At 38.4% G+C, this 22059-nt stretch overlaps 1 protein-coding gene across 12 annotated transcripts in view; it reads right to left on the bottom strand.

Moving 5' to 3' along the window:
* The window catches only part of KITLG (KIT ligand), a 200069-nt gene that overhangs the window by 61722 nt on the left and 116288 nt on the right, over positions 1-22059 (bottom strand). The window contains exon 11 of one of the 12 annotated variants that reach the window (XM_064590816.1): positions 10135-10150. The exons of 7 other annotated variants lie outside the window; for them this stretch is intronic. In XM_064590816.1, coding sequence (XP_064446886.1) covers position 10150 — 1 coding nt within the window. In that variant the 3' untranslated portion in view covers positions 10135-10149. Of the gene's footprint in view, positions 1-10134; positions 10151-13685; positions 13702-17578; positions 18685-20303; positions 20380-22059 lie in introns of those variants that run through there. 4 more of the 12 variants (XM_064590815.1, XM_064590817.1, XM_054506892.2 and 1 more) reach the window with 4 other exon arrangements.

The raw sequence follows: 22059 nt of genomic DNA, 5'->3' as shown, positions 1-22059 counted from the left end.
TGGAAGGTGAGGCCTTTGGGAGGTGATTAGGTCATAAGGATGGAGCCATCATGAGAAGCATTAGTGCCCTTATAAGAAGAGGCCAGAGAGGTAGCTAGCTCTCTTTCTGCCATGTGAGGATACAAGAAATCAGAACTATCTGCTACCCAGAAGTGAGCTCTCACCAGAATTCAATCATGCTGGCACCCTCATCTCAGACTTCCAGCTTCCAGAACTGTAAGAAATAAATGTTTGATGTTTAAATTACCCAGTCTATGGTAGTTTGTTATAGCAGTCCAAATGAAGACAGTAATCAATTCATAGTTCACATAATGCAACTGACATTGATGGTTGTCCCCTCAAATCTGTCCTTCTTCCTTAGTGTATCACTCTGCTAGAACCATACAAAGTATCACAGACTGAATGGCTCAAACAACAGAAATTTATTGTCTCACAATTCTAGAACCTAGAAGTCCAAAACCAAGGTATCAGCAGAATTGGTTCCTTTTGAAGACTCCTTTGGCTTAGAGAGTGTTTAGCACATATGTCTTCACAGTCTTCCATCTGTGTGTGTCTGTGTCCCAATTTTCTTTTCTTATAAGGACAAAAGTATATCAGATTAGAACCCACCCAAATGGCCTCATTTTAACTTAATCACCTACCTAAAGACCATATTTCCAAATGCAGTCACATTCTGAGATACTGGGGGCTAGAAATTTAATATATGAGTTTTGGGGCCATACAATTCAGCCCATAACTCTAAGTAATAGAGTTGTGGCTAGAATGTAGCTGCCAAGTCATGGACTACATTTTCCAGCCTCCTTTGCAGATAAGCATAGACACTTGGCTAAAATCTCACCAGTGAAATGTGGACAGAAGTGATGAGTTTCACTTCCATACTTCTAGCCAATCCATATAAAATTACAAGTATATTCCTCCATGTCTCTTTACCCTTCTGGCTAAAATGGCAATGAAGAGAGCAACCTTGGAAAATAAAGGGTTGAAGATGGTACAGCATACGTCAGCTTGGGTTCCTGATTATCCATATGAAAAGAGAAGGAACACTTAACCTGGATTATGACATGAGAGAGAATAAAATTCTATATTCATTGAGCCATTAACTTACTATTGAATACCTTGTTACTATAGCTCATTGTACCTTAAATAATATACATGCCACTCTGTCTACCTAGTATTATTAACCAAAGGGAAATTTTAACATTAATCTTTAATTTGAGTAGAGTTGTTAATATTAGAGCCAAGAAAACTTATGAAATACACATAACCCAGATTATGAACTTAAATTGTAATTTTTTCTTAATTATAGACATTTATGAATGCAACAAAGTTAATTCAACAAATTGGTGCCATGACTATGGACCAAATTCAACCCTAGACTCTGGCTGTAAATAATCCAACAAGCAAAGTAGATGAATACCACACCGTCTTTGTCCTCAGGTTGCTCAAAATCCTTTGGGGAAGCTATGGGTAAAGAAATTCTCTGATATGTCACCTGCCCACAGAGGACTGCATAAGATCTGCTTGGCGGGGAGGTCTTGAAAACTTATAAATTCTAGATGGGCACTCGAGCTGGACCTAGAAGAAACTGCAAGGATTAAGGATTCAAAGTAGAAAGTACAAAAAATGTAGCTTATGAAAAATCCAGGAGAAAATAAAATATTTTAAGTAATTGTTGAATGAAAATAATTTCCATTAGTTCAAAATTGGTATAGAAAAACCTGTATGAGAGAACCATTGCCAATTTTCCAAAATCAGAGAAAATGCGCTTACATTTAATCAGGAAATTTGATTAGTCTTGAGGAAGACTTTCTGAACTGGCAGGTGATAAAATACTAGCTCTGTTCCTAGAGAATGCTAAGAGTATGGACAAATCCCTGGCCTGGGCTGAATAGTTTCCATCCATCTTGAGGCAACAATGTAGAACAGGCAACATCTTGAGGCTGTTTCTTTGCCCAATGAGGGTGAGGGGGGAAACAAGAGAACCTAAAGAATGTGAATTATATAATTTATTTTAATTCTCATGAAAACCTAATTATTCCATTTTACTGGAGAAGAAACAGTTCCCAGAAGTTGAGTCCAAGCTCAGATAACTAGTAAGTGAAAGAAGAGAATTCAGTTTGTCTGGGTCCCATGCCTACATTCTTTCCAGTAAGTCTCCTACCTTGCTTTCTATAACCACTCAATTGCTGTGGGAACTACCTGGATCCCCCCCTTGCTGCAGCTTGTTTTCCACGGCTCCATCATACATAGCTGCGTGTCTGCGCTTTGGGGCCCAGATACCTAGGTTTGAATCAAAGCTTCTTCTACTTATAAACTGTAGAGTTTTTGCTCAAAGTCTTGCCCCCCCCCCTTTTTTTTTGCAAAATAAGCAATATCTGTGCAATACCTAAAGCAACCACAACGCAGAGTAGGTACACAGTCTGTATCTCTTGGCCATTAACATAGAAATTTTTTTCTTCCGATAGCCACATTTAATTTTGCAAATACTGCCTCAGTATGTAGTGTTAATCCACACAATAAAAAGCAGGAGCTGAGACTCATTATGCAAGTAGCTGTAAATATTTTTAAGGATTATTTTAAAGTTTATTGGCCCCAAGTAAAATAGTATATAGAACGGTAAACCACAGATGTCTGAGGTTAAGATACGGGAACACTTCAGCTTTTGCCATTTTAACTCTTGGAGTACCACAGCTACTTTTTATTTTGCAAAGCGTGTTGTTGCATGGGATCTCACGGAATTAATTCTTCCATATTTACTGGCCTATAGACAATCAAAATCCCAAAATGGAGCAGGAGTTGATTCTGTTATTTACTATTTTGTTCGTTTTCATCGCTCTGTTTTTTATGTCCTTGTAACTCATCTTTTCCATTACCAATGAATAATTGTAGGCCTCAAATCTTTATTTTTTCTTTCTTTCCTCCTCTCTCCCTTGCATCCGTGTGAGTGTCCCACATCTGTGCATCTTGTGTCTGGGCACTGTTTCATGGCATTCTCCCTTGTTTGTTAACTGTGTCTATCATCCCAGAGTGTGCATACCATTCCTGAGATGAAGCAACAGACTAGATGGATTGTAAAATTTATATAACAATGACTGATAATCCTTAGCCTTCAATTCCAAAATCCGAGGTGTTTCTTGCTTACTCGGTTAGCCAGGGACCAATCTGTTGGCCTTTTGGCATTTTAGTAGTAATTTTAGATATTCAGGTGTTTCTCCTTATCCTAGGTGACCTTACAATAAATGGAGTGTTACCAATAAGTATGCCAAGACCATAGGTATGAATAGGGTGACCCCAAATCCCCTCTAATCCCCAAATCTCCCCAGCCATCAATAAAGGAGATAATATTCCAGACTAAGAATTTTATGTTTCAACCTCCTCCATCACTATTGGCTATTTGTGTCCTTAAGTTTTTAAATCTATCATCTTTTAGCTACAGTCACAATAAAATTTAAACTCAGTAGTACTATTATAATAATCAACAACTCGTATAATTTTTAATTTCATTTGAGATTTAAAGACACAGTGATAAAACTTACTCATAGCAATTTGCTTTTAAAATTTAATATTTATAAGCCAGTAGTTCACTGCTGCATATATATTCAACTGAAATGTGTACACGTATTTACATATCAGTGTGAGAGTATTTGTAACAGTGCTATCTGTAGTAGCCCCAGAATGAAGATTATCCAAATTCCCATCAATAGTAGATCCCATAAATTCTGATTTGTTCACACAATGGAACACTATACAGCCATGAGGATAAACAAACTATAGCTACACACAACCCTATGGGAGCCAGATACAAGTTAGTGCATACTCTATGATTCCGTTTAGATAATGTCCAGAAAGAGCTAAAACTAATCTCTGGCATTAGAATCCATGAGAGTGGATGAGGGGGCATGAGGGGGCATGGAGAGACTTCAGGGTGCCATGGTAGAAAGAATCCGGGATTCTTCTGGGGGCTGGCTAAATGAGTGTGTTCAGTTTGTGAAGCTTGTGAAGGGTCCTAATGCTATATCCGTATGATCTGTGCACTTATAATACACGTCTTGTACTTTGACAACATTTCAAAGATAGACAATGATACATAATAACATAATCTTTATACATATATAAATATTCCTCTTAAGAAAACTGGCATTACTTTATGGTATGGAGGCCAGGCTTTTAACAGATGAAAAGGGAGAATGGAAATTTGAATAGATTGAACATACTAAGCAATCCCTTTAAAGAGGGGAGCCCTCTTTAAATAAAAAAAATACAAAATTAAGCACAAATTGGGTATTTAGAACAAAAAAAATCACGAAGTGTGATAAAACTGCCTGAAACACATTTATGAAACTTACTTTCCCACGTGTTATAACTGCAAATTCTTTCATTGCCTCTTTCTAGGATATGCTTTGTAATATTTTCTACAAGGAGACTACAAAGATCCCCCCCCCAATGTGGTTGATTCAATACCTTTTTATTAAAAAAAAGAGAGAGAGAGAGAGATTTCACATACATTTACTGTTGTGTTGCTACAAACTTAGGTACTACAAACACAGAAATTCTGATACATTTTATTTCTTGCAATTCCCGTACAAAGGAGTGGTGCTTTTTATAATTTTATACCCCAACACCAGAGAACTTCCATTTGACTAGGAATTTTTAAGAAGTTAATCTTCCACTTGAAATGTTACCAAACAACCAGGAAGAATTTCCCATAGACTAGCCTCTTCAGTCCTCACTGCCTACGTTCTCGCAGACCCTGAGCACAGGACATGTTTAGAATGCAAACATCTTTGTGTTAAGGCGCTGAGTGAGTCTACGCAATAGGCAAGAGGGCTAGTCCTGGTTTCCCTGCCCCAGGACAGCTAGCAAGAACTTAAATACAGACAGAAGTGATAAATATATCCCACTAACTCCAAACTAAATATGCCCAAGTCAACTTCCTTCTAATTGGATCTCAGAAATGCCCAAGACCGCTCCAGTCCCCTCCACACAAGAAGTATGACAGAGACTAAGGTGGGGTGGGAAATAAGAGCAATCTCACCCACCTGCTGTTAAAATACTTTACTTCTGAAAATCTTGCAGAAGCAAATGACCATATGAACCCAAGTGCCATCTCCCTCTCTGGTGCCTTGGAAGACACTGCTGCAAGCTTCATTTGCTTCTGTGTAAACCCACCTCTGCTTCCTCCTTTGCCTCCCTGGCTGCATTTTGCTTTTCCTGGAAGTGAGCTCTTCGTCTCTAATTACTGTCAAAACACTGCAGACACCTACAGTTGGCTCCTTTGTCGGCTGCGATTGTTTTCCCACAGTCAACAATCTGTGTGGCATTATTAAAGTTTCTCCTTCAGTGACTTTTTATAGAATTTCATCCGCCTGCTCCCCTGGGCAGCCCACTTTAGCTTGGTGGACAGCAGCTGGTGAGATGTCCGGCTTTTGTTACCAACCATTGTTAGAAGAGGACCAGCTGAGCACGGCTAAGAGGCGGCCATTAAGCTTCGAGGCAGTCTGAACTGGCTGTGCTTCAGGGCCTTAATGGTTTGCTCTTGCCATTTGGTGCCGATTTGATGCTCGTGAATAGGGTGGAGCCCTAAGGATACACAGGCAGCAGCTGTATTTTCAGCCTTCACTCCGATCACACAATTCCTTTTTTTTTTTTTAGCATGGGTTATTTATTTATTTATTTGACAGAGAGATAGAGAGCACAAGTAGGCAGAGAGGCAGGCAGAGGGAGAGGGAGAAGCAGACTCTCCACTGAGCAGGGAGCCCAACGTGGGGCTCGGTCCTAGGACCCTGGGATCATGACCCGAGCCGAAGGCAGCCGCTTAACCGACTGAGCCACCCAGGTGCCCCCCGATTACACAATTCCTAATTCAACTCATCACTTGCCTGGACAGGTACTGCTGTTATTTATTCGTACTGACTCCTGACTCTATTTTACACCTTAAATAAGTACTCAGAGCTTCTATTCCCTTTCACCCCATAATGTAGATTTACTAATATGATAAACATTTGTGCTTGCCGTGGATTTTACAAGCACTTATTAGAGGAATAGTTGCATAGAGAAAATATTTACTTAATGAATTTCTGCCATTTAGTGATATTCTGTGCTGAGTATCTTCTTTCTCTTCAGCCTAAAAAAGTATTTCATTATTCTAAATTAATATAAAGCTTTTGCATGCAGCACTGAAATTCATTTAAACTATCAACACTGGATTAAATAAAATGAATTTCTTTTATGCTAGCGCTCAGAGAATCTTTAAATTATTGAATATGTCGACAGTGGCCATTGGAAGAAGTTTTTTAATTTCTAATTCTTCCTCTTAGTTGTACTAAACAAGCACTTGTGCTCTGTGTTGCACACATAATATTTCATTTAATTCTCACAACAAAACTTTAAGGAAGGCAATACTGTCTATGTATTAAGGAAATTGAGCTTTAGACAAGGTATAAACTTGCCCAAATTCCCACTGGAAATAACTGGGGAATCTGATATTCAAACATGGGTCTGCTGACACAAGGCTGGTGTTCACCCCACTTTTTATCTTGTAGAGTTAGTAGTTTGGTAAGCAAGAAGAAACCAGAAATAAAAGATCATTGTTTTTAACAATCCTCTCAAATCTAGATGAAGTAGAATTATATTCCTACCAAAAAATATTAATTTATCATCTCCTAATTGTAAAAACAATTTCATCCTCATCATATTAAACATGCCTTGAGTTACTGTTCAGTTGGGCTTGTACTTTTTAGTAAATTTATTTTATTTTGGCTATTTTTTTTTTTTTTAGATTTTTTATTTATTTGACAGAGAGAAACACAGCGAGAGAGGGAACACAAGCAGAGGGAGGGGGAGAGGGAGAAGCAGGCTTCCCGCCGAGCAGGGAGCCCGATGTGGAGCTCGATCCCAGGACCCTGGGATCATGACCTGAGCCGAAGGCAGACGCTTAACGACTGAGCCACCCAGGCGCCCCTATTTTGGCTATTCTAATACCTGTCATGCACTTTTAGTCAAAGTGTGGCCACATACCTGAACATGTTCTGAGATATTTGTTCAAATGAGGAGTTCTAGGCCTCATTGCAAACCTACAGAATCATACTTGCTTGTGCTAGGGTCAAGAAATCTGCATTTTTACACTAACAATTAGATTGCGATTCTAAAGAGCACTAAAAGTCTTTAGTGCTTGCAGTGGCTCATATTTCTTGACTAGTCACATATATGTTCCCTTAAGATATTGATATGGACTCTCAATGTAACTGCTTCTCTGAGAAAGAGTCCTCTGGTAGTCATTAGCCTTCTTCAAGAGTATCCTGATTCTTGGGCGCCTGGGTGGCTCAGTCGTTAAGCATCTGCCTTCAGCTCAGGTCATGATCCCAGGGTCCTGGGATCGAGTCCCACATCGGGCTCCCTGCTCAGCGGGAAGCCTGCTTCTCCCTCTCCCACTCCCCCTGCTTGTGTTCCTGTTCTCGCTGTCTCTCTCTATCATATAAAATAAATAAAATCTTTAAAAAAGAAAAAAGAGTATCCCGATTCTTCTCTGTCAAGGCACAAGATGAGATTGCATTCCCCTGCACCCTTGAAATCAGGTGTAGCATATGACTTCCACTGGCCAGTAGAAATGAGTAGAAGTGATGTGTTCTCCCTTCCCTGGCTCAAGGAACCATCTACACTCCAGACAATGGAGGCTTTATCAGACTGCATTCCTGCATGAATATGAGATGAAGTAGAGCCCCAAACTGATCCCCAAAGGATCTGGCAAAATGGAAGACTAGCAGGTTATTAGTTCTTTTCCAATATCATTCTGCACTTACACCTTAGTTGTAAAAACACCAATTTTTTGTTAGTCACACTACTTTTCAGCTAAAAGATTAAATTTTCCAGTCTACTTTGTAGCTAGATATAGTTATTATGTTAAATACTGGCTATGAGATATGAGTGGCAATTATATTTCATTGCTAGCAAGTATCCTTAAAAGACAATGGTGCTCTCACCTTCTCTCCTTTTTCAAGCTTCCTGGAATGTAAATATAATGACTAAAGTTCCTGCAGCTCTCTTGAGCTATGAAGTGAGTTTTAAGATGCAAACCACATTAAACAGAGCAAAAAAGGGAGAGGGAGCCTGGGTCCATAACAATGTGAGGCTTCCATATTTCCCTGGAAAGCCTATCCCTGGATTTATTTTATATGACTGAGAAATAAACCTGTACAAATCACTATTTTCAGATCCTTATTTCCTACCCCAGAATCTTATTCTCTCTGGGACAAAGCATGATTATCTACTTGTAGTTAATTATTAGCCAGGACTCTGTCATTAACTAACTTTATGAGTTTGGGCAACTACTTCATAAATCTAGGCATTGGTCCTCACTTGCAAAGAGGTGATCATGAGTACTACAGCTATATCCGATGACTGCAGGTTACATGCCTTCCAGAAGAGGGATGTGATTCCTGTGCATGCCAGCCAGGCTCCTAAAATGATACTCTGCATTTTCTGGGCCGCTTTGCCAGCTCACCCACAATCAGTGCAGCACTGCTCAGCATCCTGTCAAGATAGATGGAGTTTCTGAGGGATTGCTAGCCTTACTCAAAAACAGTGGCAGGAGTGATTTTGAACTCACCGAAGTGATTGAACTCACCAAAGCCCCATAAGCATTTCCTACAGGAACTTCAAACTAGCTGATGAGTACATTTATTTTGGCACTCATTTATTTAATGTAAATCATACTGATCAAATTCAAATGAAACGTTGCTGTTTTGCGGAACTTCTCTGATCAGCAGAATTCTGCTGTTGGAAGATTTAGAAGTGGCTGAGCTCAATAACTGGATTTTACATTCGAGGAAAATAAGCTTCAGAGAGCAGACACAACGTGAATAATCAAGAGCCACCCAGCTAAGCTCATGTTAGAAGGGAGAGCTCCTGACTCTCAATCCATGTCTTTTTTTCTAAACTAAGCTTCCCCAATGGCCCCTGCATTCTCCTTTCCTCTGTCTGAACTTTTATCTTAGCTCCATAGCACATACCCAGCAATTAGCTGGAGTCTTTCAAGCTGAGTCCGAGTTTTGCATCTATTCTTGTCTTAATAACTTCTCCAGCATTAAAAAAAAAAAAAAAAAAAGTGTCCCCTCTTGATGTTTTTCTCCTGAATTCCTGAAGCAAATGGCCTCTCTAATCATTTGAGCATCTATACTCTCTCCCAGCCAGTTGCCTGCCTCCTCTTAAAATAGGCCTAGTTCTTTCCTATCTTTACATAATCTACGGCTTTTAATGTTTTAAATAGAATTTATTGGACCATGTGAGCGTTCGAATTCTTCATTTTCTGGGCAGCTTTGTTCAGAGATTTTATTCAAGATATTTTGCTTCATTACTTTGCCTTTTCTTTTTCTGTCATTTGTCATTCTCTGGTTCTTCCTTTTTCACCTTACCACATTTCCTGTTGTTGATATAAATTACCTTCGAATCCCCAGTGGCTTGCAGAGTGCCTGGTGTATGTGGAGTATTCTGTAAAGTTTTTGAAAAAAGAAATAGTAAATGGCTAAGATCATGATAGCCACTAGGAAATCTGGCTGTTCATTAAGTATCCTTCAGGTGGAGGGGCGGCTCAGTCATTGGGTGGCTCAGTCATTGGAAGATTTAGAAGTGGCTGAGCTCAATACCTGGATTTTACATTTGAGGAAAATAAATAAATAAATATCCTTCAGGTGGAATGATAGCTGTGTATACAAACACACTTGTGAATATACATACAAAGGAGGAGCTCGACAACTTAAGTGTTCATTGTGTACCTGTCTCGTGCTTGCTTCGGCAGCACGTATACATTCTGTACCTGTCTCTGTTTTACGCACCGCACATGGTATTGCGTCACTTGGTAATAATCATAATAGCCAATACAGACAGTGCTCCAGATGTGCCAACTACCTATTCAGATCACTCTAATATGTATTCATTTATTTATCCTCACCAGAATTCTCTGAAGTAGGCACTTTATTACCCTAATAAAGACATAGAGATGGGGCGCCTGGGTGGCTCCGTCGGTTAAGCGTCTGCCTTCAGCTCAGGTCATGATTTCAGGGTCTTGGGAATCGAGCCTCACGTCGGGCTCCCTGCTCGGTGGGGAGTCTGCCTCTTCCTCTCCCTCTGCCTCTCCGCCTTGCTCGTGCACACTCTCAAATAAATAAATAAAAAATTTTAAAAAGACATAGAAATAGCTTCTGCCTTCACACAGCAAGTGAGTAGCAAGCAGAGTAAGAACGTGTACTTAGATGTTCTGATTCCAGAGTCTATAATCTTAGGCCCTCACATTATACAGCTTATTACCAAAGATCTTATAAGTAGAGTTGATGCCTCATAACAAAAATTTACTCTACATTCTATCCAAAGCACCACTGCAAAAACACCTTCCTTACTGGCTTGCATAATAAGTGACTAAAATGCTTCTTATTTAGTCATAATCTTTACAGAAGGTACTTGAACAACGGGAAAACAAAAAAACACAAATGTGTCATAAGGGGTAAATGACATAAAGCTCTAGCAAACCATTAACATTTGAGCATGATATAGTTTACCAGATAAACCTAACTGATTTTTGACAGACCCTTGAGGAAATACAAGATAGCACAGTGAGTTTAAGATGCTGGGGAAGATAGAATCTTGAAATGTCAAAAGAGTGGGAGAGAAAGACCAAGGAGGAGGGTTACACTGTAGTATATTTAAGGAAAAGAAAAAAGACAGATTGGAAATTTGGACAAAATAAAAAGGATTTGAATTTGCTACCACCAGAGTATTCTATGCTGCTTGGCCACTCCTATCTCACCTGAAAGTACCTGATTTTGAGTATATTTATTTTCTTTTAGGTTCTGTATCTCACTTGGAGTCATATCTTTGGGATCAGCTATTTCTTTTTTTAGGTCTGGCTGCATATTTTAAAAAGTATTATTAATAAGTATAATTTAGATAGATTTTTGTCACCTAGAAGAATAATCTCCAATTTTATAGTATGGGAAAGCTGAATCTAATATATAGAATTTTATTTCAGCACTTTTTATTTATTAACATCAAAGTTTCTCCATATACTGAGGTGCTCCTGTGAGGATCAAAATTTTGCTTCAAGATATATAGCCTTTGAAATAGGTATTCCTGGGTGATAGGCAACCTCTGGTCTCATTTCATGCCAACTCTGTGCCTTTTAACGTTTTAATAAAGAATAATTGGTTTAAGCAAATTTTAAGTAATCCCTTATGTATGAAACTTCACATTACATATTTAGCAAAGATATTTAACATTATTTATTGTCAGTTTTGATCTTATGAGCCTTTCAAATCAGTAAATCTCTTTTGTTTTCTCAATCTGATGAGTTTCTACATGTATATTAGCCATGAATTAGCCATTTTTGTTAGCAGTTCACTGGTTCAATAAATCATGAATCTGGATAAAGAACTGAAAATTTAAACCTCTTTAATCTGGATGACATATATACTGGAAAAGAAAAATTCTTAAGTGAACAGTAGCAAATTCCATGTATTTGGAAGAGGGATTCTATCAAACATTTCTTTAATCTGTTGGATTTTAAAACAATTTAAAGTTATATGAGTTTGCCTACATAGTCAACCTCAGACAGCAGAACTTTCTCTGGAAGCCTTACTCAGGATGTAGTCCTGTGTTTCCTTTCCTTTTAATAAAACTAAATTCAAGATTAGACACTGGGTGGCCTTTCTTTCTTTTCTTTCTTTCTTTCTTTCTTTCTTTCTTTCTTTCTTTCTTTCTTTCTTTCTTTCTTTCTTTCTCTTTCTTTCTTTCTTTCTTTCTTTCTTTCTTTCTTTCTTTCTTTCTTTCTTTCTCTTTCTTTCTCTCTCCTTCCTTCCTTCCTTCTTTCCTTCCTTCCTTTCTTCTTTCTTTCTCTTTCTTTCTCTCTCTATCCTTTCCTCCCTCCCTTCCTTCCTTCTTTCCTTCCTTCCTTCCTTCCTTCCTTCTTTGATAATTTCTAAATATGCACTCTTAGGGTGCTAGCAGTTACATGGATTTCAGATGAACTTTAACTTTCATTTTGCAAGGCACTATCATAGAAACAGAGCATTTGGAGAAGTGTGACAGGACACCAAAATATGGCTCTTCCTGTCTGGGGATTTAGACCAAGTCCCCAAAGCTGAGAATAACAAGTACTCCCTTGTTAGGCAAGATGGACCATTTATAAAGGAAGTGACAAAAAATGGCTCTGCCAATGTGTATCAGAGAATTCAGTAGAAGGTAAGTGATGGGAGAGTGAGAGTTATTTAAAGAGAGTTACTTATTCCTTGACTTGAGGAAGTCTTCTCAGGAGAGGCAGACTTCAAGAGAGCCATGAAAAGTACTTGGCCTGTGAGCTCTGAAACTAAGGAAAACATAGAGATTAAAATGTGGTTCATGTCTGGAGAAGTCAAATGACCCACAAGGTTTGCCAAAAGTCAAAGAAAAGAGAGGATTTGAGTAGAAGCAAGGTGAATCTCCACATGAGATGAAACAAGGGCATGTATCTTCTATGGGCCAGAGGTGACCCATGGAAGGTAGGCTGCTGTGAGCCCTTTTCACAGGTTTTCCCCCAAAAAAGATCACTGGAAGGCTAACTACCAGCACAAGAGGATGGATTGCCAGAGGCCAGGGCTTGACAGAATCATATCTGGCTGGGTAGAGGAAATTTCCCTAATGCCAGGGAGCAGCAATGGGATATTCCAGCAAGATGATCTCCAGGGACCCACAGAAGCATCTCATTGAAGAAGCAGCTGATCATCTGACATACCCGGGAGATACCAACACCTGATTACAGTCAAACAAGTCTAATAAGAAGTTGTCTATCCCCTTCCATCTCCCTCTTCTCCCTGCTTTAACACTGGAGGGTCTAGGGTTAGGAGAAATGAGAAAAAGAGCAAAGTGAAGAAATAATGAAGAAGTCTATAACTCCACTGTGCAGCCTGGAGTAAGCTGGGGAAGAGGCAAAGACATAAAGCAGATAAGAATGAGAAATTTAAGTTCTAATTATGGGTTGAACTGACTTGTTATTACATAAAAGTGAGATTATGTTTTCACATCTGATAGGGTCCTAAAAGCTCTGGCATTTTCTGGAGATTTTATCCACTATGAAGAAGGATGAATCAATGGACTAAGTTTAATGGAGTATGTAGAGAAACAATAAAGTTGCCTTCCTCTTGAAGCCTACTGAGTGCGACTCAATAAACTCATTAGAAATTATATAAATTTAGAAGAAAGAGAACCAAAAATCCCATGGTTATATGGGAAAAAAATCAGTCTCTAAAACATCTCAATATTTCTTATCACAGAGATTCTCCATAAAATGGAAAAAATTAATTTTAGGAAAGCCTCTTTGAACTCTGAAGCTCAGGTAAACTATTCAACCAGAACATTAGAGCTGAAAAGTGTCATTAGCAGTCAGAAAATTTTGTGGTGGTTATTAACTATAAAAATAGTGGATATCAAATAATCAATACTTATCACTTTGAATATGATCTGAAAATAGTCCTGCATGAAACCAAAACATAGCAAAGAGTGTATTAATGTTCTTATTTGTGTCCTGTTGCTGCCATGACAAATTTAGTGGCATAAGCAATACAGACCTTATGATCTCACAGTAGGTAGGAACTCTGATGAGCTCATCTGATTCCTCTGCTCCAGTTTCACAAATCTGAAATCAAGATGTTGACAGAGGTGCGTTCCCCACTGGAGGCTCTAGGATGGAATTCAGTTTGTTGTGGTTATAGGACCAAAATATTTGTTCTCTTACTGGCTGTTAGCTGAAGGCCATCCTCAGCTTCTAAAGAACACCTCATTCCTTGGCTAGTAGCCATCTTTCTCTGTCTTCAAAGTTGGTAATGGCAGGGCAAGTTTTTCTCATGCTTCAAATCTCTCCTATACCTTCTATCGTCACGTCTCTCTGTAGCTGGAAAGGTTCTCTGCTTTTAAGGACTACAGTGGTGAAATTGGGCCCATCTAGATAATCCAGAATAATCTTTCCATCTCAAGGTCTATACTCATAATTGCATCTGCAAAGTCCCTTTTGCTGTGTAAGGTAACATACTTGTAGGTTGTAGGGTTAAGAGTATGGTCATCTTTAGAGAGCCATTATTCTGCCTACCACAGTGTTAATGCCCTGACAACTTTTATTTTCATTATGAAATAAATGATTAAGGCATCCCTGGAGAACAAATTAGGCAGTGGTGTAATCAAGAGAATAACAGTTGGAATAGCTACGATGGGGAGTGAGAATAGGGGTAAATAGGAATTATTGAAAAAAAAAAAAAAAACCCTGTGGTGGAGATAAGGGATTAAGTGAGGGCTAAGCACCATTTGGCAACAAGCCATGCATGACTAGGAATCATGCAATTATTACACATGCTTATCTGAGAAAGCATCATTAATTTAAAATTATATCTACTTGCTCTTCTTAGGGAATTTACTTGTGTCTGAGTAATTTTCATCATGAATTCTTAACCTTTGTTGAATGGTCAGACTCATTAACTTTCAATTAATACATAGCTATGGTTGCTGAAAAATGGAATTAATTCTTTTTTCTTTTTTAAAGATTTTATTTATTTATTTGAAAGAGAGAAAGAGTACGAGTGGGGTCATGGGGAGGGGCAGAGGGAGAAGCAGGCTCCCTACTGAGCAGGGAGCCCAAGGTGGGGCTCTATCCCAGGACCCTGGGATCATGACCTGAGCTGAAGGCAGATGCTTCACCGACTGAGCCACCCAGGCACCCTAATTCTACTTTCCATTTGATAACCAGAGCATTGATTTTCAGCAGAAGGACAAATAGTACCAGGGGTTGGGGGAGAACATAGGTGGAGTAGGAGCCTCTGAATCTTCAGAAGACTAAGAAGATTGAAAAATTATATTCAGTATGTAGTTTAATGTTATATTTTAGAAAGGAAAAATACTTATAAAATTAGAAATATGAAATATAGACTGGCGAGCAATTGAGATTCTTAAATTTATCAAAAAGGGATTTTTTAAAAAATTGAAAAACACTGATTTAGAGAAGACCCCTTAGCTTTCATTAACTTTTGTTTATTTGGCTGGGAATATACAGGTCTCTGTATTGAGTCTGCATAAGTAGCCTAAAATCACCCTTTCCTGAAGTTGTGTGTGTGTGTGTATGTGTGCTTACTGCTTATTGCTTTTATTTTTTAAATTATTTTATTTTATTTTATTTATTATGTTTGTTGCCATACAGTACATCATTAGTTTATGATGTAGTGTTCCATGATTCATTGTTTACTTATAACACTCAGTGCTCCATGCAATACATGCCCTCTTTAATACCCATCACCAGGTTAACCCATCCCCCCACCCCTCCCCTCTAAAACCCTCAGTTTGTTACTTAGAGCCCATAGTCTCTCATGGTTATTTTTTAAAATTTGTGGAGCCATGGTCTTTTGTTTGGCCACAAGTTATAATTGGGCCTAATTTAGGAATGCCTTTGTCCACCCCAACAGATTTTCCTAAATTCAAATTGGAATAGTGTACAGCTAATACTAGAAGTTTCTTTAATCTCAACTACCCTGGACCCATGGTTTTAGTTTGATCAGTAATAGCTGACTATGGAAAAAGTTAAAAGGGCTATAAACTGAAAGTTCAATACGAGACACCACTGAACACTGGGTGGGAACCCGAACCGTTAGGTGAGCATTTCCGGCAATGGAAAGGTGAACGTGGTAGAGGGGTCTGAAGCAGCAACCTTATGTGGTATCCAGAAGCAATAGCCAGCTCTAGAAGACAGTGTCCTCTTATTCTATTCAAATATAAATTAAAGATGTGATATATATGGTGAGAACTAACAAAACAAAACAATGTTGCCATCATGGTAAGGAAAATAGTGTAGACTCCCAAGTGTTCCCCCAAACTTTCCTCATTTCCCAACTCAGGATGAAAATGGTCACTTCTCAGGTTGTTAGGCATATTTCAATAGTATGAATTGACTTTCTAATAAGATTCTTCAATCTTTATTGGAGAAAGAATCTCTCCTTCTTCATCTTCTTCTTCTCTCTCCTTACCTTCCCAAAAAGTTCAGTCCTAAAGCCATTAAGTAGGGTTGATCAAGGTGATGTCTATGCCAGAGTGAGGGGGGCTACAATGGCTCAGTATCACAAAGTTCAAGAAAGTGAGGAGGATTTCCTCTTGGAGAGACAGCCTGAGGCAATGTGCCAGAGCCCAAGCAGGGTGAGGAGGATATCACACAGGAGGACATCCCGGAGTAGGGTATCAGCACACGAGCAATTTGAGGAGGTGTCCACATGGGCAGTGCTCAGGCATGGAACACTAGAGCCTAAATGAGAGCATCAAACATGGTGCAAGTGGTCAGAGCCTTGGTGAGATAAGGAAGGCATCCACGTGGTGGGGAAACTCAACTTAGGTGTATCAAAACTTGGGTGAGGTCAAAAATGGTGTCTACATGTGGAGGCAGCCTGGCATGGGGTATTGGAGCCAGTAGAGATGATAGAGAGTGTCTATGCAGGTGATCTGGTGTCAGGACCTAAGTAGGGTGAGGGAATGTCTTTACAGGAAAGTATTGCAGCCCAAGGAGGTGAGGAAGCTTCCCAACTGAGGGATATCAGAACCCAGGCAGGTGAGTTGGGTGCTCACCCAGGGATGGGGTCTAGTACAATGAATCAGAACTCAAAAAGGGTGAAGAGTGTATCCATGCAGGGAAGAGACTGGTAGAAACAATGGGAGATATTACTTACTGAGGAACTGAACAAATAAGTAAATGTATGAAGACAATGGGAAGCACATTTCTCACCTTTGCAGAGGGGAATTCCAAGTATGGGAAAGGAAATAAGCTAGAAGGAACTCTGTCTTGTTAGTTTAGAATTAGATATATCAGTGTGAACTCATGGTTTTCAACATATGTAGATAAAGAAATACATAGATTTTAATGTGTGTATGTACGTGTGAGTATTGCTAGGGTTGAGTAGCAATGATATTTCAATAGACTCAAAGACACCTAGCAGCTGGATTTTGAATTCTAAATACCACCCTCCAGTATATGACTAACTCCAAGCCTGGGGCAGGGAAGAGAACAAAATGATTCTGGGACATCTTTTTCTCCAGAAAAAAAGTGCTGGCAGAGTGATGTGGACATATTAAAAGGAGAGAAAAGCCAGTTTGAAGAGTCTCACACTGGCCAAATGGGGGACAATTTGAACATAAAATACCAATAACAGTATAAATCTTGAATAAAGTAGGAAATCGTGAATGCGCACTCTTGGATATCATCAGCCTCAAAGTAACTCTCTTCATAGAATGCTTATGAATGGCAAAGGGAAAATTAGTAATTCTATAGCAGAGAATTCTGGCAGCTCTTATCTTAGCGAGGTGATCAAAGAACATGATCAGCAAGGGGACAAATTGAATTGTGTATCACCTGATAGGATGCAATGAGAAGAACATAGTGTTTCTTCTCTAATATTCTTGCCAAAGATGCATAACCTGACTCTAATCATGAGGCAACATTGGAAAAACCCAAACTTAGACTAATTCTACAAAATACCTGGGCTGTAATCTTCAGCTACAAGGGACAGAAAGCAAAACTAGAGTTTGCTATAACCATTTGTCTCTGGTAATAAGAAGTAAAGAAGTAGGCAGCCTAAGGCAGCAAGGACAATCATAGGCATGTTAGCTTCCATTCTTTATTGCCACATTGCCACAGGATGGTTACAGGACCCTACAGGCATGAAGAGAGGAGCACAAACAGGGATTATAGAGCACACCAACTGAGTCTGTCTTTTCATTTTTTTTAAGAGAGTACAATTTCTCAGAAGTTTTTGTCCCCCAGACCTTTCCTATATCACTTTGATCAGAACTGAGTCACATAATGCCCCTGAGATAAGTCACTGTGGGGCAGGAGAAGTGGGAAGAAGGATGGTATTACTATAATTAATTCAGGTCACTTATGATTTATCTTCCAGAACTGGGGCAGGGATCAGCTTTCTCAGTAAGACCATCCTTGATATGCTAGCTGAATACACCAGGGTTCTATTAGCAGGAAAGAGGAGGGGGAGATGTAGGTGTGTAGGCAATGGATGTTTTCTGTCACAAATGGCCACAACTGTTGGTCAATTACATTAAAATGTAACATAACAATTTATCACCAGATCCTTCTGAAAATATCAACCTAAGATACACTAGTAAAATATGGTTCTAACCTGCCTACGATTTAAGCAATTATGAGATCTACAGAGTTTTTTTTATATATTGTTAGCATATTTTTAGATACAAATATAAAATAGGAGCACATAGAATCCTTTTCTTGTTGAAGATGAGCTAAGATCTATTAAATTAGTCCCAGTTTGTGATTAAAAACTCTCAATCTTAGAAAGAAGGAAAAGTTTTCCATTATGTAAGAGAGATGAGATTCCATATAAAATCTTTGAGGAACACAGGGGACAATGTTTCTGTCTTCATGATCAGGAAAGACCTTAAATAAGTAGAATATAAATCCAAAAACTATTTATCAATATGACCTTATAAAGATCATCTAATCTTGCTCCCTGTTTGCAGATAAGGAAGGACCGATGCCCAGAGAGAGAAGATTACGCATGTTGCCAGAGGTTGCTCAATTGTTAGGGGAGGTAGAACTTGATCTCAGACCTCTTTACCCCAATCCAGTCTTCTTTTATCTGTATCCTTCTGAGGCTGAGACAGTTCAATAATCTGGAAAAAGAAATGCCTAATGAGTTGTTTTGATTTTTGTTGAAAAGAGAAGAGATAGGAAACTGGAGAAATTTCCTGGCTAATCTAACCTCTGGCTAGGAAGAGAGCACCAGAGCTGAAAGATTCTTATGTCATGAACAGAGAGAGAAATAACAGGTATGAATGTTTGGTTTTATGTAACCAGCAAGTCTATTAAAACTCTAAACTTGTCTTCCCCTGCCTCCATGTATTCACTGAACACCTATATTCTATCTGGCACAATAGGATATAAAATGAAGTCCTATCTTCCAAAGAAACTAGGTTTTCAAATCTGCCTCAGGATTATACCCATGATCACAAAGAATCAAAACTATGGTTCACAGTCTACTAGGAATCAGCTATATCACCATAGTCCAATGCAACTAGTTCTGCCTCCAAAATTAGAATGCATTTCTGATTTCTCAGATTAGCACTGGATGAAGCAATTGTCTTTGGTTTAGGGGCCATGATTGTTAACAAAGGCTATCTTTGCACACTTGCATCACACTCACTGTTGTGAGGCACATGCATGGTGAGACAGAAATCAAGGCAGACTCCGAGGATTGAACACCAGCATCCAATCTCCCACCTTAAATTCAGTCTGAGGTCTGTGTTTATTGAAGAGAATGATGTGCAGGATTGTTATTTTTCAGTCTTTTATTTTAAAATTTTTCTTAATAAAATGCATATATACAGTGTAGCTTATGTACACTGCTAAATACAAATTAGTGTGTCTATGACTGTGTAAATATAGAATTAGAACTCAATAGTTCGTGGGTTGCTAGAAATGAGTATCAGTTTAGACCTGGAGTGAGAAAGGGTAATAAGCAACTAGCGAGTAAATGACTGCCTAGAGGTCTATGGTGAGAGGTGACCATTTATTAGAAGAGAACTGATGAGGAACATCTCCTCCCTGCCAGGTGTTTTACAGATCTTACTTCTTTAAGCCTCATAAAAATTGCATGAAGTAACTTTTATTATCCCCAGTGGAACAAAAATGGAACCGATTCAAGCACTTCTCCAAGATCATATAGTTGGCAAATGGTAGAGCCCAGATTTGAACCCAGTTTTGTATGATTCTGAAATTTGTGTTCTTTGGATAATAGCGTCCTATTCCCCAACAAGACTGCACAGCTTAAAATCCAATGCATGAAATTACCTTCTTTATGTACAGGCCTAGGAGAACTATCCTTCCTGGTCTCTAGCCAGGAATAACTTTTTAAGAGTCTTATGAGCAAATGGTATGTTTTTAACTTGAGGATACTCTGAGTATATCTTCTTATTCTGAGATTCCTGTTACAATCCTTAGCATCAAATCTGTGACTCATCTCTAGCAAGCTAGAGAACCTACTCTATGCATATTTATTTTTCAAATGTCACTCTTGTCTTCATGTTAACTTTTCTTCTATGCTTTGTCCCACTTTTATATGCAATTATTTTATGCTAATTTATTTTATTGCACTGTAATGGAATAATTGCTTTAAATTCTGCCTATAACAAGGCATAATCTTAAGAATGAAATAGAAACCCAAATATAAGATCATTCACAGGCAGAACATGACTTTAAGAGTAAAGGATTAACTTACAAATAAAGTTATAAACTATAGAAATGTATTTTAACAACATAATTTACTTACAATATTCTTCATTGTTGTTGATATTAACCAAAGCATTTTCCTGTTATGTGTTAGAAATGAGAGAAGCACAAAGGAACAAATTGTTTGTTTATAGGAATAGATACTCATTTTTCTTTTCACAACCAGTAATATGTGCTACATGCCAGGCATCATGCTAGGCCTGGGAGTAGAAAGATGAATGAGACATAGTCTCTCCCCTTAGTTATAGATAATAGCCATGAAGAGGAATTAGTGCTATAATAGACATTTGTGCAAGACCTTCTGACATTAATGTAATAAAATGACTAAAACTTAGCCTTTAAAGTCAGTTAGACCTGGATTTAAGATAGTTCTTTGCTGTATTACTTTTCTAGGACTGCTGTAATAGATTACCACACACCAGGTGGCTTAAAACAAGATAAATTTATTCTTTTGGTTTGGAAACCAGAAATCTGAAATCAAAGTATCAGCAGGGTTGTTTCCTTCTGGAGGTGTTTTTTTTTTTTTAAAGGTTTTATTTATTTATTTGACACAGAGAGACACACCAAGAGAGGGAACACGAGCAAGGGGAGTGGGAGAGGGAGAAGCAGGCTTCCCGCTGAGCAGGGAGCCCAATGCAGGGCCCGATCCCAGGACCCTGTGACCAGGACTTGAGCCGAAGGCAGCCGCTTAATGACTGAGCCACCCAGGCGCCCCATCCTTCTGGAGGTTTTGAGGGAGTATCTGTTCCATGCCTCTCCTAGTTTCTATGGCTCTGACAGTCTTTGATGTCTTTTGGCTTATAGATGCATCATTTGAATCTCTACCTCCATTGTCACATGGCTTTCTTCCCTTTGTGCCTCTGTGTCTTCAAATGGCCTTTCTCTTTTTTTAGCCATTGGATTCAGAGCCCACTCTACAATTGCATCTATAAAGACTCTCTTTGCAAATAAGGTCATATCCTGAGATTCTGAGTGGAGATGAATTTTGGAGCAATATTGTTCAACCCAGTAAATTCACCTACTAGTTACATTAGTTTAAATAATTATTTCTCCATTCCTCATCTGTAAAATAATGATGATGGTAGTAGATATCTCCTAAATTGTTAGGATATTTAAATAAAACTTACATAAAATATGCTGCATACTACTCGTCACAGAATAATTGCTAAATAAGTACTAGCTAGTAGTGGTTCTGAGAACTGTTGAGTCCATTTTTTTTGCATGCTAATGTTTTATTAATTAGTATTCAGGAAGTTTATTTTCCAAAATCTATGATATGCATCCAGTTGAATAATTTAGATTATTTCTAAAACTTTGCAGTGGAAAACTGTCGTATGTGAGCAAAAAGTCTCTGAGGAGTATTGGTATGTCAAGTACTTTACGGTCATGAGGATTGGAAATATGAAAGTCACGTATCAAAAATGTGTGCATTTGGAAATAGGTCATTTAAATTTGATCTTTAAAGAGGGTACAACTATTTTCAACATCTCTAGTAAATTTGAATTTACTTAAGCAATAGGCTCTTTTAGTCGATGTGATGAGGTTATAAATAACAGAGTCATCTGATCTCAAATATCCAATTCTTATTAAATTAAGAAAATTATTTCCTGAATATTTTATCTGCCTTGTTGTTTATTTTTAATTGACCTTAATTTTAGAGCAGTTTAAGGTTCATATCAATCAATTGAGCAGAAGGTATGGAGATTTCTTATCTATTCCCTACCCCCACGATGCAATACTCCTCATTATCAACATCCTCC

The sequence above is a fragment of the Mirounga angustirostris genome, unplaced genomic scaffold, assembly GCF_029215605.1.
Source record: "Mirounga angustirostris isolate CCGP_5_RB_7025 unplaced genomic scaffold, mMirAng1.0.hap1 SCAF_5, whole genome shotgun sequence".
Taxonomy (NCBI): Eukaryota; Metazoa; Chordata; class Mammalia; order Carnivora; family Phocidae; genus Mirounga; species Mirounga angustirostris.
The sequence above is the reverse complement of the archived record's forward strand: the minus strand, read 5'-3'. Positions and strand labels throughout refer to the sequence as shown.